At 33.2% G+C, this 16271-nt stretch overlaps 2 protein-coding genes across 3 annotated transcripts; one reads left to right on the plus strand and one right to left on the minus strand.

Moving 5' to 3' along the window:
* The first annotated feature begins 3788 nt into the window (after positions 1-3788).
* Positions 3789-12967, plus strand: GC6 (golgin Putative 6). Its single transcript, XM_047318238.2, has 20 exons — positions 3789-3882; positions 3998-4050; positions 4180-4229; positions 4808-4935; positions 5011-5063; positions 5785-5931; positions 6065-6138; positions 6228-6297; positions 6589-6642; positions 6738-6833; positions 7606-7656; positions 7724-7810; positions 7897-8010; positions 8098-8169; positions 8685-8870; positions 9022-9125; positions 9216-9261; positions 9442-9507; positions 11091-11861; positions 12235-12967. The coding sequence occupies exons 2-20, from the start codon at positions 4021-4023 to the stop codon at positions 12781-12783; spliced, it is 2748 nt and encodes a 915-aa protein (XP_047174194.2). The 5' UTR covers positions 3789-3882; positions 3998-4020; the 3' UTR covers positions 12784-12967.
* Positions 12968-13175: 208 nt separating this feature from the next.
* Positions 13176-15979, minus strand: LOC124841867 (putative glucose-6-phosphate 1-epimerase). 2 transcript variants are annotated; one of them, XM_047318239.2, is made up of 9 exons: positions 15757-15979; positions 15470-15560; positions 15126-15200; positions 14849-14905; positions 14606-14763; positions 14365-14496; positions 14138-14240; positions 13925-14024; positions 13176-13822 (listed from the first exon to the last, which is right to left on the minus strand). In XM_047318239.2, the coding sequence occupies exons 2-9, from the start codon at positions 15545-15547 to the stop codon at positions 13605-13607; spliced, it is 921 nt and encodes a 306-aa protein (XP_047174195.1). In that variant the 5' UTR covers positions 15548-15560; positions 15757-15979; the 3' UTR covers positions 13176-13604. The 2 variants fall into 2 exon arrangements, with proteins under 2 accessions (XP_047174195.1, XP_047174196.1); XM_047318240.2 differs by lacking the exon at positions 15757-15979 and adding an exon at positions 15640-15663.
* Positions 15980-16271: the final 292 nt, after the last annotated feature.

Below are 16271 nucleotides of genomic sequence, written 5' to 3' on the forward strand. Positions count from 1 at the left end.
AGATAGAGTAATTTTTTTTTTCAGTTGTATTATTAGGAATCTCTTTCATCGAAGATAATTAATTATAAGTTCAGTTGATAGATATTTTATATTAACAGCCTAGTTTAAAACATTTAAGTTGGTAACTACGATTTCAACATTAAAGATTAGTTATTCTTCTAAACAGTCACAATATTTATTTTATTTAATTTACTTCCATTACAAATAAAATATTTAATCGGGTCTTTTAATTTAAAAAATGTATTAAAGTTACTCTTTTAATGTTTAATTAAATATTTCAATTTTTAAAAATGTATAATATGTCTTACATAAGTTAATCATTGTTACATAGAGCTTGATCTGCACATGTTCTAATAAGAATCATTACAAAAGAATAAATTCAAAATCATAAACTAATGATAATTTAAGGTCATCAAAAATTATAATTTGAAACACATAAAATGCAATAACACTCATATATTCATACATTCTCATTCAAAATCAATACATTGTTAAAGATTTCAAATCTAATTATTCTAAACTTAATTTCTAGAATATTTATGTATTGAATCAAATATTTATGAAGCCAGATACTTGTTAATAATCACGAAATAAAATATTACGAACGACTCAATTTATCCAATCTTAATCGTCCATGACAATGTAAATTCAGGTATAGCATCACTTGAAAAGTGTAACATCCCATAATCTCACACTCGACATTTAATAGATTTTATAAATATTGTAACATCACACTCGATATTTAATAGATTTTATAAATATTGTAATATTTCTACATTCGTCACACGGTAATATACATACTTCACACTTGAAAAATTCTTAGTTGATATATTGTAGCATTACACCACCATTCATAATGAATATAAAGGACTTCATACAATATATATATATATATATATATATATATATATATATATATATATATGTTTTAAACTCAGATTTCGACTACAAACTCATAAATATAACTCGGATTCTTCTAATTTATTCTTCTATCTCTTTCTTCATTGGCACTGAATCGGACGATATTCCTTCATCTGCTCCCGTATAACGAATTATACGATCATCGCACAAACACAAACAAGTAGGGGTGAGCTAAGAAGAAACAAATCATTTATAAAACATTGATTCACTTAACAAACGTCATATAATAATTATGTCAAACATCCTCATACCATCATTTCACATAATACCCAACAGACACTCGTCCCACCATACCACAATACCCAATAGACACTCGTCCGGATGATATGTTGATGAGCGGTCACAAGAGGTTACGCACTTGTGATGACTCTACTTCTTCTTACAAATACACCTCCAAAATACTACATACTAAAGATCATACAAAATGAATATATCACAAAATAAATTAACAATACTCTATGATTTAAGTTAAAAACCTATCGAGTTGTTCCCGGAAAACTTCCATATATATATATATAATTTATTTATTTATTTTATAAAAATATATTTTTGGAGAAATGTAATTTATAAAAATATATTTTTGGAGAAATGTAATTTAGTAGGTTTGAACCCATGTCCCTAGTGTTAGGAGGTGTTTACCATTTGAGTTACTATAAATTTTTGTTTAACTTATCACATTTTATTTTTTTATATAAGCTTATTAGTTATATTTTCCATTCATAAAGAAATTTATTACTACAAGAAAATACTACTATTTATTAAAATGGATAATTTTAATGGACTTTACAAAAAGGAGTCATTCGTCCCAAATCGTCGTATAGAACCTTCCTCAAATTTCACCATCCAAAATTCATTCTTTATATGACTTTGAGTCTAGTAGAGCTAGGATAACTTCACAATATACAATATAGATCCCTATTCAATGCATAACACTATATTAACCAATATAACATTTCTCCTTTAGAACACCATATTAATAGGTATACAATTTTAGTCACCTTTAAACCATACATTTTCTTTTATCATCATATTACACATCATTCATGTATAACAATGTCATCTTCATTTTCACAATATTGCACCTTAAATAACTAAACATTCCAACACACACTGCCCAACAGACATAAAGGGCATCCAACGCTAATCAGGTAGAGAGCTTCTCGGAAAAAAAATATCAAACTAGCACCTAACAATTTGATATTTTTGCCTAAGGGAGATCATCAACGCCTAGAGGTGAAGCCACTGCCCAACACCTCAAGTCCTGAAGCTTTCTGAAATTTAAATTTCAAAATAGTGCTCAATGAAACTTAATCAGTGTCCAACCCTAATCATCCCTAGAGTTCATTGTTAAGTGAGTGCCTAACATCCTTAAAGTGGTGTCCAATGCTCTCAATCACTAGAGCTCACTGTCAAGTGAGCGCTCGACAGTCTCAGAGTGATGTCCAACACTATAGCCATTGGAGCTCACTAACCTGGCTTTTCAGAATGGCATCTGTTGGTAGACTCCCAATGTCTAACGCCATATTAGAAATCAACAAGGAATGACACTTTAGCTTGCACATTTGGCTCAAATGGTCGCTTTTACTTGGTATTGATTCAATGTAGAAATACATCATTATAAGTCAATGGCTTAAACTCAAGTGCTCATTCGCAACCATTCACAATTTCAAACAACACTTAAACACACACATGCAATTCAATCATAGAGTTTCACATATTCAAACCAAGAAACAATTTCACTTAATTCCTCGAGCATTCACATAAAGTATAATCATATAATCTATCAATAAGTATAAAGAACAATAAACAACACTAGTTTATCTTACCTTGGTTAAACAAATCCCTATCTCACAACTACTTCTTATAACTTTATTTCTCACATGAATATTTAATTATAAAATAAAAGTTCCAATTAGAATTCTAAACATATCATCATCATCATAGACCAATAAAGATTCACTTTGATCAAATTTAAGTCACATGTGTTGAATCACAAAGAAAGAGAACCCTCATAATTGTGGAAGAAGGAGAAGGGAAACATTGACGAAACTTACAATTACAACCATCATCACTAGATCAAAACGTATTAGACTTAATAAACTAACCCATCAACTCGTCAAGAAAAAAATGTGAGTTGAGTTAAAATTTTCAATCCACAGTCTCGGTTACCTAGCTCGCTAGCCTTTCTTTTATTTAAATTCTTTAAAAGATATATTTAAAAATTAACTTTTCTATATTTTCTATCTCCATTCCACTTTTATACTTTAGTTATTTTCTAAATCATTACATTTATAAATATATTTTTTAAATTCAACTAATTTCTTATAAAAAATTATAAAAATTATATATTTTTAATTATTTCTTATAAATATATTTTTAAAATCTAATAATATTTTTTATTTTAATAATTATTATAAAAGGTGGATACATATGCAGATAGATGTGTATGTGTTTTTACTTGTTATTAATAATGAGGTCAAAATAAATAAATAAATAAGTCTAAGAATATAATTAAACCTTAAACTATACAAATAATTTATAAACATTTCGTTAGTCAAATATATAAATTGATACATTTTTAATATAAAGGAACAAGATTTTTTAATACTTGAGGATGAAATGGATATTTTGTTAATGCTTGTCCACAAGTATACATATTTATGTGGTAGAACAAACTACACATATATTTAATATTTTTTTTGGCAAACTACACATGACTAGCTCTTCCCACTAATCACTAACACAAACATGGGAATGAAGTTATGGTGGTGTAGAAAGAAATTTCCCATCTTTCATTTTAGAGCAAGCCTGTGCATTTATTTTCCAGAAACGGCCCATAATGAAATCTAAATCAAAAATAGACAAAAATATAAAAATACAAAATACGAAATCTGCATCCTCGTGTGTAATGTGTCTTTGAAGTTGAATTGCGTCAAAACAAATCACCAATTCTTAGCTTGGGTACATTTCTTCTCTCACTATTACTTTTAGGGTTCTCAATAATGCAATTGTTTTTATTGTGATCACTGTGAATTGAATTAGGTTTGTTGCTTTTTAAATTTGTTTTTGCTTCAAGGATTCTGCGACATTCTGTGATCTATGAGGATGGATTTAATGTCTGGTTATAAGGTATGATTTGATCTTGATAGTCTTTTGAACTTACAAATTTTGTAGTTCGATATAACGACAGCGTGCAACCCGAGCTCATGGTGATTTATCTCTGTTTAGACATTAATGAATTTGGTAATTATTGTGCAGGGGGTTGTTGGGCTTCTTGTTGGGAACGAGAATTCTTCAAACGAAGATAGGTATTTTTTTTTTTAATTTTTTTTTCTGTAAATGTTCTACAAACTGTTTTGCTGTGTTATGCACAGCTGTGCATGTTTGTTTCATGTGGCGTTCTTGAACAAATGTAATTGGGGATTTTCTGCATTCATCATGTTCTTTTGATTGATCGGTTGCTGTGCCTACTAGTAACTGACTTCTGCTGAGTAAGGGGTCCTGAAGAATATTCACCTTTTTCATAAAAAAATATATTTTTTGATGAATGTAGTTGTTTAACTGATTATTATTATTATGGGTTATAGACGTTTTTTCAGATAGAAATCATTGATTCTTGCTGATGGTTGCTGGATGATCGACATCATTGTTTGTTGAAATTAAGTTCTTTGCTAGTTGACTTGTATATGCTGCCTTCCTTTTAGTTTTCTTTAGGTTAAGTATATCATTTCTGACTATTTAAAATAACAAACTTTGTTTCTTTAATTCATTTAATAGTTTTCAATTATCATAGTGTGGAATATCATTTTAACTTGTTTTTGATCTTACTATTATTAGGAGTGCCTTATACTTAGTGTCATACATTTTCTTTGTTCTATTTGAATAGATATGTTGAGCGCTTGCTTGACCGGATAAGCAATGGTAAATTACCAGACGACAGAAGAAATGCTATTGCCGAGCTTCAGGGTGTTGTCTTAGAAAATGAAGCTTTCCAGTTAGCATTTGGGGCAATGGGTACGTCCTATATCTCAACCAGTTTTTAGGTTTTTCACCCTCTCCTCTGGTTTAATAGGTTTGATATATTTGCAGGCTTTCCTATAATGCTAAGTGTCTTAAAGGAAGAGCGTGATGATGTTGAGATGGTGACACAACTTCTTCCTTATCATGTCTACTGCCTATTGTTTTTCGTTGTTTCTTTTTGGCACTAAAGGATCCGGATCATGAAGTTCACTTTTGTAAGGAAGACAATATGGAAAAAGAAAAGAAAAGAACTATAAAAGTGAAAGTGTGATCTTGTTATTCAACAGTTCAATTATTAAACTCTCAAGTCTTTACTTTAGGACTATGTTTTTATGTACCAATTTTGAATTATGATCAAATGTTAAATTCATCTGTCATATGTAGAGGAACTTCCTAGCTCATACTTTTGTGTTGTAGAATTTCTTCACTCAGCTGAATTGTGGAAACTTCTATGAATCAATGTTCTGAAATTTATTCTAGTCAACCACACACAAGGGTTCTATGATGTTCTCTTGAGCTTTAGCATTTATTGCTTTTTTCTAGGATTTTTTCATAATTGAATATATATATATATATATAGCTGATGCAGTGCTCAGATAGTAAACTTACTCTGTTGTGGTATCATGTACTGGCTGTGCCAATCTCATTAATGATGGATACAGTTTAGTTAGATTGTGAAGGTTCTTAATTCTGGTTATTGAATCAAGACTGTTACTCTTGCTACTGTCCCTTGTTTCTCTCAGTCCTTCAATTTTTGAGCGATTTTTTCCCTTTAGATTTGTACCATTTGCTTTAATATATCAAGTCCCAACAATGTGTTAATTGGAAAGTGTATTCCAACAGGTTCGTGGTGCCCTGGAAACTCTTGTTAGTGCATTGACGCCTATTAATCATGCAAAAGGATCAAGTAATGAAGTTCAGCCAGCTTTGATGAACACTGATTTGCTTTCTAGAGAAGCAGACTGTATCTCTCTTCTCTTAAGTTTGTTGGTAAGGATTTCTTTTCTAGAATCAAGGGATGTATTCTCAGATATATCACTGAAAGTTTCCTTGATATCTGGACGCATGTATATAAATTGAAATGTTTTCTTAGTTATTTTTGCTTTTGGGTGTACCTTGATAGGAAGAAGATGATTTCTATGTACGGTATTACACTCTGCAAATTTTGACTGCCCTTCTCACCAATTCTCCACAGAGGTATTGGCTTTGTAGCTTCCATTTTAGTTTAATTTCAAAGAATTGAAAAGTCATCTAGCTCACTGCATCCTTGCTGGCTTCCTCTTCAGGTTACAGGAAGCGATATTGACCATCCCTCGAGGTATAACTCGACTAATGGACATGCTTATGGATCGTGAGGTACAAGACTTAAAGTTCTAATAATTTTAGTAACCTTTTCTGACTTAATTGTTGTTTTTTTGTCATAAGTCTGCACTAAATATGTTTGTTTAACAAATTCACTGATAATTAATTGATGGTGCAATCTGTTCGCTTAAATTCTCAATATGTACAGTTGGAAATCATCTGATAAGTTTTGTTCGCCACTCTTTTCTTTTAAGAGAAAGCCCGATAAATACTAATTCTGTTTGAGCATATTGATGCTTGGGACTATTGTTTATACTGGGAAAATGATCAAGGTTTACCTTCCAGGTAATAAGGAACGAGGCATTATTGCTTCTCACTCATCTGACCCGCGAAGCTGAGGTAACCTTTTACCCATTTCAAATTTTTTTCCTTTTAAAACTTGTTTCTTATTGAATAGTTGATGTGTGTCATCTAAATAAATTTAATGATTATAGGAGATTCAAAAGATTCTCGTCTTTGAAGGTGCATTTGAGAAGATTTTTGGTATCATAAAAGAGGAGGGGAATTCAGATGGTGGGGTTGTAGTACAGGTGATAAATGATTAATTTGATGGTACTTTATTTCACTTGCTGTATGATTATTGAACATGCACTTGTATTTTTTTTTTCTTTTGGTAAAATCCTTTTTTACATAAATATAAAAGGCAAGTGAGTATACATGCTCCTGCTTCTAAAATTGAGTCAATAGTTCTTAGAAGGTGGACTATAATCCTAACTAAATCTCACAAAGCTATGTGAGATCCTAACACACTCTCTTAATCCCAGGATTGAACATCTCCAGCATTAGATATTTGTAGGTGATCCCATAGCGATTTGATAACAGGTGACACGATAGACTGAACAAATCTTGTTTTGATAAACTTTGATACCATCTTAGAAATTGAATTTTAATTTAAACTTAATCTTACAAAATTAGTTTGTAAAATGAAATTTGCATACACTTACAAACTACAGTTTTGCTATATATCTAGTCAATGTGGGATTTTCAACAATAGTGTTTAAAGGCCACAACCAATAATAATTTTTATGGACTGTTTTTGGTTTCCATCACTTGATTACATTTTCAGATTTAGATATGGTAAATTAAAACATGAAATAAACAAAAGAGGCAAAACCAAAATGTAGTCAAAATTGTATTATTTGTCATCTTGTGTTGTTTGTACAAGGCACTGAAATTCCCTTGCAGTTTTGACCAAATATTTTTTTTATCTAAATATTGTTCTTATTCATGTAATATATTTTGAGCATGGTTAAGCTTTATATTGCTTTTGGTGTAGATATTTATTCTAAGGTTTCTTTGCAGGATTGTCTTGAATTGTTGAACAATTTGCTACGTAGCAATGCATCTAATCAGGTTTGTTCGTTCTACTGTGTTTATCCAGTGCTAAACCTGGTTCTAATTTCAATTATGTATGGTTCAGGTGCTACTAAGAGAGACTGTAGGACTTGACTCGTTGGTTTTGATTTTGAAGCTGAGAGGAAGTAGTTTCACTTTTAATCAACAAAAGGTTAGATTCTTTCAATTTTTCACTTTAGTTCATGCTGTTGGTGAACCCTTATAGCTAACTCTTTCTTATAAATACCATGCCAGTAGACAATCAATCTGCTAAGTGCATTAGAAACCATTAAATTGTTACTAAAGGGAGGTTCTGAGTCTGATCCTGGGAAAGATATGAATAAACAGGCAAATAAAACTACTCTGGTTCAGGTTTGTCGTGAACTTAGTCTTGTGATGCTTGCATATAAAATAGCAATCTGGCGATCTTATTCTGCAGTTTTTGTTGATTTGTTGTAGAAAAAAGTATTGGAACATTTGTTAATATTAGGTGTTGAAAGCCAATGGGTACCTGTTGCTATTCGCTGTGCGGTAAGATAACTTGCCTTTCTCACATACAATGCTTTGATGTATTTATTTCGAACATAAAAAAGCTGTGGTAAATAATACACAAACACAAACTGGAATTTCCCTTCATGCTTTCATTATCTTTCATTCCTTACATTACTTGTGACATTTAGATGTGGTTGTATATCGATTAGATGTTATAAGTTATGAGAAAGTGATATTATGCTTGTATTTGGCATAGAAGTTGTTGTTCAATAGACATTTGTAAAATTAAGTAAAAAGCTAGTCTTGTTGTCAAGGAATCAATTGAACTTGTAGCGGATTGTTACTAATCGGTCCATGCATGATGCATCCACCTCACTTTTGATTCACATATAGTTAAAAGAACATTTTCTTTTTTGTTTGAGTAGTTGTTCCATTTCCATTTTAATTGTGGCATTGCTATTTTTTTTTTGTTCTTGAAATTCTTAGTTTGTGAGAATTTTTTCTGTTCGAAGAAGTACAAAGGATGTTTGGTTTTATAGTGCTATCTTTGTCAGGCAATGCAATGCATTGGTGATTTGATTGTTGGAGATTCAAAGAATCGTGATCTTCTTGCTGGCAAAGTTCTTGGAGAAGAGCCCCAAGTTGAACCTGCTCTGAACTCTATACTTAGAATCCTTTTGAGAACTTCTAACATGCAAGAATTCATAGCTGCTGATTATATTTTAAAAAGCTTTTGTGAGGTTGGTTGTGCATATTTCTTTATTGATTTATGGCATACAAAATTCCTCGTCACCACACCCCAGTTAATAAATTTTGACTGATGTGTGTTTATGCTTTTCACTACATACTTATGGTTTCTACTCCTCCCTTGATTAATCATATCTAAAATAGAAAAATGCGGATGGTCAATCAATGCTGGCATCTACATTAATTCCACAGCCATATTCAATGAACCATGCATTCCTTGAGGACGATGTCAGTATGTCTTTTGGCAGGTTTGTTTTATTGGTGGTGCGTTAATGACTCCCTTGCCTTTTGATAATGTGCTATCTTCAACTTAAAGATTGTTGACTGTTCCTTTTCAGCATGCTATTACACGGTCTTACTTTGGGTGAAAATGGTGATCTTGAGGTATGTGATATTTATGTGACTACCTATTTGAAATGTGTCTATTTCAAATTATATTTTGCTTGCGTGCTAATTCCATGGGGTGGAAATTCTAATAAGCTATGGCTTTTTATTTGTACCATGGAAGGAAGTTTTTGTGACATTTTACCATGATAATTATCTGACATTGTATTAAAAATGTAGATTTCTTGCCGAGCTGCTAGTGTTTTATCTCATATATTGAAGGACCATCTCCAATGCAAGGAAAAGGTATGGCAATATTTCCCACTTAATGTATTTTGTGCTATATTTTGCTGCTTGTTATGGCAGAGTTGAAGACTTTCAGTCCATCCGGGTTTAATCTTTATGCATAAATAATGAGTTATATAGCTGAAAAAGTCATCATAAAGAATAAAATTGATAGTAGATCCACCATACGACATTGTCCATTGAATTGTGCTTCACATTTTCAAATATGTCAAAAAGGCTCTTGGAAAGGGATTGTTGTATGATGACAATGGAGATACTCTAATGCTTGGGTATTGTGATGCAAATTGGGTAGATTGCCCCATTGATAGGATATTGTCTATTCATTTGAGGGAACATTATGCCTTGGAAGAGCAAGAAACAAAGTGTTGCTGTCCGTTCTAGTGTGGAAGCTAAACTTAGATCTATGACCTTGACCCCTTGTGAAATTGTGTGGACTAAACAGCTCCTTGAAGAGTGTTGAAATTTTGTGAAATTAAGCAGACCAAATTGTACTGTGATAATCAAACTGTGCTTCATATTGCCTTGATTCAGTATTTCATGAGTGAACCAAACATAGAGATCGAATGCCATTTTATTAGGGAGAAGTTGTTGTCCAAGGAACATAGAACTGAATTTATTAGCTCTAATGATCAACATGCTGACATTCTAACTCTTTAAAAGGGCCTATAATTCAATTTATATGTTCCAAGCTTGATGAATACAATTTATATGCTCCAACGTTAAATAATTGTTTATTATTTGTTGTGTAGCTTTTATAGAGGTTCCCTTTTTGAATGTATCTAGTTTTAGAGTCATAGGCTGTAGCCTTTTTCTTGTATCGTACTTGTTCTCATCTTTCATAAATAAATATATCTAGTTTACTGTTAAAGTCACAGGCTGTAGCCTTTTTCTTGTATCGTACTTAGTTCTCATCTTTTATAGTCACAGGCTGTAGCCTTTTTCTTGTAGCGTATTTGTTCTCATCTTTCATATATATATATATATATATATATATATATATGTATGTGCGTGTATGTGTATGAGTGTGTGTAGTACATCAGCTGTGGTACACTCACTTATCTTTCGGTTACCCTTTAAATTTAAGTTCCTCAAACCCCCAAAAGTTTGCTTTTACTCATTGAAAAGAGAGGAGAAAATTATCCAAGTCACAGATCCTTTTCTTGCCTCCACCTCTTTAAATATTGAAGTTGATAAATTGTTCTGTATTCAGGATTAAATTTGAAGAGAGAAGTTATCATTAGACCCTTTAACAAGATTAGATGACTAAAGAGTAAAAGGAATTGTACTAATAAACTAAACTGTAAGTGTTCAAAGTTGATAATCTATTTGACATGCAATAGCTTATTCAAAATTGAGAAATTAACGTGTTTCATTCTTTAGCATATAGCAATAGGTAGATTGTGGAATGCATACATTCAACTTGTAAATGCTTTTTATGCAAGTACGATTTGTTATTCAGAAGTTTGTGGCATGGGCTACCTGGAACGTTTGTTTGTTCTAGATGTTGGTTTTTCTAGATTTGTGTATGTATGAAGTGAGATTTAAAAAAAATGTTTTGAGAAATCTTACAAGAGAAGTTGCAGGTTTTACAAATTGAAATTGAGGCAGCACCCATGCAATCTTTAGGAGCTCTAGAGCCGCTAATGCATCGAATGGTGAAATATTTGGCTATTGCTTCTTCTATGAAATCTCAAGTTGGAAAGTTTAGTACATCAGAAAATTCTTATGTTCAGGCCATTATCTTGAAATTACTGATTACCTGGCTAGCAGATTGCCCCAGTGCAGTGCAATGCTTCCTAGATGCACGCCCCCACCTTACTTATCTTCTTGAGCTGGTATCAAATTTGTCTGAAACAGTGTGTATAAGGGGTTTTGCAGCTGTAGTCCTGGGTGAATGCGTGATATATAACAAATCCACTGACAGTGGAAAAGATGCATTTGCCATTGTTGATGCAATAAGTCAGAAAATTGGGCTCAGTTCATACTTTTTAAAATTTGACGAGATGCAGAAAAGTTCAATTTTTGTCAGTGTGAAGTCATCCCTGACCTACCAATCATTTACTAGATCTTCAACATCTAGCATGGTGGATATTGAAGATGTAGATGACAATGATTTGTCAGAAAAGAAAAATCTGGACCATCCAATTCTCTCTTCAATCTTGGATTCCAACTTTGTGAACCTTGTCAAAAGTTTAGAGGCAGATATTAGAGAACAGATTGTGGAGGTTTTTAGTCGTCCAAAAATGAAGGTGGCAGTAGTGCCAGCAGAATTAGAGCAGAGAAGCGATGAAAGTGATGCTGAGTACATAAAGCGGATGAAGTCTTTTGTTGAGAAACAGTGCTCTGAGATACAGGTGAGTCATGAATCTGTTTTTTTAAGGTACGCTACCTGACTTCAATTAGGAAGGTGCAGGTTGAATGTACTAAAATATACCTTCATATTCCATTTGCTAAAATGAGATTCTGGAATTAGTTTTAAATGGTATGCACATGATAATAATACCAAGAACATTCTTGTTATGTGTTTACTACTATATACTGGAGCCAGCTTACATCTTTGAATTTTTCCAGCTTGTTTGGTGTGTTAATAATGATTACTTTGACATGTTCCTGTGTTGAATAAGAGTGAGATCTCATTACAATCGGAAGTATGTAGGATGCAGGAGGCAAAGCACTTGCCTCTATATGTATCTGATTGGTGATTAGTTTTTTATGTCATCATCTCAGGATCTTGTACTTCGAAATGCTACTCTGGCTGAGGACCTGGCTAAGACAGGCAGTACTTTGCAGCCTGAGCAAAAGGGGAGTGGGGGCTCAGACAGAATCCAAATAGAGACACTCCGTAGAGATCTCCAAGAAGCATCTCAAAGATTGGAGAAGCTCAAGGAAGAAAGGGCCAAAGTTGAATCAGAGGCAATAATGTATCGGAATTTAGCGGGAAAGACAGAAGCCGATCTAAGGAGTCTGTCCGATGCCTACAATAGTCTTGAGCAGGCTAACTTGCAATTGGAGAATGAGGTGAAAGCACTGAAGAGAGAAGGGCACTCAACATTCCCAGATGTGGAAGCAATAAAATCTGAGGCTAGGGAAGAAGCTCAGAAGGAAAGCGAGGCTGAACTGAATGATCTGCTTGTATGCCTCGGGCAAGAACAAAGCAAGGTAGACAAACTTAGTGCAAGATTGTTGGAGTTGGGTGAGGATGTTGACAAACTACTTGAAGGCATTGGAGATGAAGCAGGGGCTGCTGGCGATGAAGATGAGGAAGACGATGAATAATACGTTTTTATCTCTGCCTCAGTTCATACATTTTATGTTGAATTGTACAGTCTAACTCAAAATACGTTGAATACATTTTATATTCCATAGTTGGATTTTAAATTATGATTCGTCGAGGACCTGTTTCTTGCTGGTTTATTTTGCGATATTCAGGGGTGATTAAATTGTCTCTTCATTTTCTTTACTCTCTTTTACAGTCTTTTACAGTGTAAACGTATTCAATTTGTGAGAAATAATTTGGAGGACAATATTTGTATTATTCTAATATATTTAGATGAGGATTCTGTTGTACAGTTTGTATGTTCTTAGAAGGTACAATGTACGCCAAAATTATTTTCTAAAATTATATAACTTCTGTAGAATGTTTCCCAAGAAAATCCCCAAGAAATAGGTCCAAGCAAAAAAAAAACTCAACTGGGATATCATAATTCTTTTATAGCAACTTCCAAACCCTAAAAATTAACTGTTTTTCTGTGCGATTGCAGTCCATTTTTACGCTGAAAGCTTGTTGACAATATATCAGCAATTCCATCATATTTTAGAATACGTTTGCCTCCGAACTACTAGATCTTATCAGTGTATACATGGAGAGATGAAGTAATACAATACAACAATATGTTCATAATCACAGGGCATTAAAATTTATAGATTCTCCAAACGAAAAGTTCCATCTTCCTTTTTCATAAAGTTCAGTGATGGCCGAGAAAGCCAGGAAGGTTGATCGTGAACTCTGGGCATGGTAATGGCCTTTTTCAAAAAGTTATTTCTTTTCAGTCTTGTCAATGCTCAAGATAATCTCCATGATGAGTGCATCGACAAAGTCAATGAAAGCCATAAAGAACCTTGCGAGGATCCAATTGTCCACTGCAGTAGCTTGATGAAACAGTAGAGAGTTCCTGATATCCCATCCACTCTTCTGAGGGCTTCAAGAAAAGAGGGGTTTCAATAGCTGCAGAACTCACACATATCATGATCTTGTAATCATCATCTCCCAAATCAGGGTTTGCCTTGGCCTTCTTAGCCCAGGGATTCCACACCACTGCACTCTCATAATCACAACAGATCAGAAATACTGACTTATTTGTATCAAATGTAAATGTGAATGCTAAATAGATACATACAATGCCATGCAAAAGTTTACCTGCATCTGGCATTCCTTTCTTCTGGAGTACAAAAGTTCTTTTCTTCTCATGGTCTATGATGGCAATTTTATTTGGACTGTGCAAGTACACTCTATCAATCTACAAAGATAACCACACTTGTTCTTAGAGACCTCTTAAAGAAAACATGATTAGGTATCTATTACAAATTTTCCAAAAATGAGAAAACTTATGAGTAGAAGATGAAATTATACCTCACCATCAAATGTAAGTGCATCTGCCTGTTCTGTGAACCGTGATCTCTTCATCAGATTGTCAAAGTAATCAAGTGTCTCCAATCCCTCAATACGCACTTCACTGCAAATTCATTCAATCTCTCTTAGAGTCATAGTTAAGCAAGATATGATGAATTGGAACAATCTATCTTGGCACCATATTAGAACAAAGCAAGCAGCATTTAATCTACATGTAAGATGCACACCTAATATCTGATCCAGATAAATAGTTGCGTAGTGCAAAGGAGAAAGAAAAGGCTTTGTTATCTGTGTTTCTAACTCGTGGAATCAGAATTAGCTTGTCAGCACTGAGAGAGATGCGAAGCCTGAACTCAAAACTGCAGAAGCAGCCACACAAGTTAGACATTTTTGCTGGTTCCATTCAGCAGTACTTCCTTTTTTAAGAGTACAAACACAGTTTGATTGAATCCATACATATATATGTACCTGTGGGGTGTCTTTAAATCAACTTTTGTTGACTTCAATATTAGATCCACAGATGAGTGATTGTCTAAGGGAGGAGGAAGAGGTGAAGGATCCCTATCCAATGACCACATCCTGTTTCTTGCAAATCCATGTTGTTCAAGTGAACCAATATCACCAAACTGAAACAGAAATAGCATTGAAAATGTTGGAGTTCAGCTACAAAAACCAAATATGTTTTCACCATTGATTGCTTTTGAGACTAACCCTTGCAAAGCAAGCTGATATTCCTCCCCTGATTGCTTTATGCTGTTTCCAGTTAGCCTGTTCAGTAAAAAAATCACCATAAACGGCTTTAACAATGCATAACACCATTCAAAAGACTGCATGAAACTCATTCTCACATCCTTATTTTCTTGTGAGAAATTTCATGTAAAATTCAGCAAAAGACAGTAATGAGAATTAATAAGAAACTTGATCTTCAAACAAGATTCAAGGCTGACAATAAAATAGAGAAACATGAATAAATATATAATACTATTACCTTACTGCTCATAAACAGAAGTTCTTCCTTCCTGTGATTCTTCCATGAAACAATCTGCCCTCCATACAGAAGCACCTGAAATAATATACTTCAAACAGTTATGAAATGTTAAGTGAAATTACCACTTCCATATAAGATCAATATTTTCAAACCATGGCTGATTTATTTTAAAACTATATTGATATTGTTCCATCAGTGTGGAATATCATTTTACAATTTACTCAACTGACAAGGATCGTAGCATTGCCTAAACAAGAATCTGTACTAAAAAAATCAAAGATGTTGGCATCAAAATAGACCCTTTAGATGATAGCTACAACAGAAACACAAAAGATGAAACCAACCTCAGCTGATGAACCTTTTGGCTCAGTCAATATAATCCTTGGCAATCCATCTCTGTCATGAAATATATTCAACGGCATCTGTGTTGGCTTACTGCAACCAAAACCAGAAACAGACTTCAATTTCCATCTCTATTCCACCCACCACACACAACGCAAAAAAGACATATTACACAAAAGATTGATCTCTGCAAACCCTTTTGCAACACAAAAAGACCCTTCAGAAAAATGGATGAGATTTTCGGTTTCCAAGGAGAAGAAATGATAAGGAATAAAAAAGAAACAAGTACCTATTGAGTCCAATGAAAAAAGGGGTTAGCTTTCTTTCTTGGCTATCTTTCACTATAATACTATTAAGTGTGTGTGTCAGTTTAGAGTTCCAAGAGGCAGAGGCAATAACTCTGCGTTTCTTTAAGATTCCATGTTAGATCTTCAATGATACATATATATATATAAAGATTATGATGGTTATGAAACCGTGAAGGAGAAAAGAGTGTAGCTGGTTAACGTTGAAGTTGGAGAATATCCAACAGAAATCAACCGTTAGCATCGGATTCTCTGTTGCTTTTGTCTTTTTCAAAGTTAACTATCTGAAATGTTGTGTTCTGGTTGGTCCACCTGGTACACGTGACCAATACTTGTGCCATGTTATTAAAGTATAGAAAATACTATACTGTATGATGATATGAACGGTGGTGTGCAAATTGCATAAAGTTGACCAAAATCGAATTGATGATCGTATTGAAATCGAGTTTGGTGTTTCTGATATGTTTCTGTTCAGTGGGACTTTACTGTCTTCAAGATT

The sequence above is a fragment of the Vigna umbellata genome, chromosome 4, assembly GCF_029865625.1.
Source record: "Vigna umbellata cultivar VRB3 chromosome 4, Vumbellata_1.0, whole genome shotgun sequence".
NCBI lineage: Eukaryota > Viridiplantae > Streptophyta > Magnoliopsida > Fabales > Fabaceae > Vigna > Vigna umbellata.

Coding starts and splice junctions, on each gene's coding strand:
- LOC124841867 (XM_047318239.2), bottom strand. CDS start 15,547: ATGCCGTTGAATATATTTCATGACAGAGATGGATTGCCAAGGATTATA. Junction 14,906..15,125: donor TTCTGTTTATGAGCAGTAAG/GTAATAGTATTA, acceptor TTTACTGAACAG/GCTAACTGGAAACAGCATAA. Junction 13,823..13,924: donor GAAAGGAATGCCAGATGCAG/GTAAACTTTTGC, acceptor ATGAGAGTGCAG/TGGTGTGGAATCCCTGGGCT.
- GC6 (XM_047318238.2), top strand. CDS start 4,021: ATGAGGATGGATTTAATGTCTGGTTATAAG. Junction 9,126..9,215: donor GTCAGTATGTCTTTTGGCAG/GTTTGTTTTATT, acceptor GTTCCTTTTCAG/CATGCTATTACACGGTCTTA. Junction 9,508..11,090: donor ATCTCCAATGCAAGGAAAAG/GTATGGCAATAT, acceptor GAGAAGTTGCAG/GTTTTACAAATTGAAATTGA.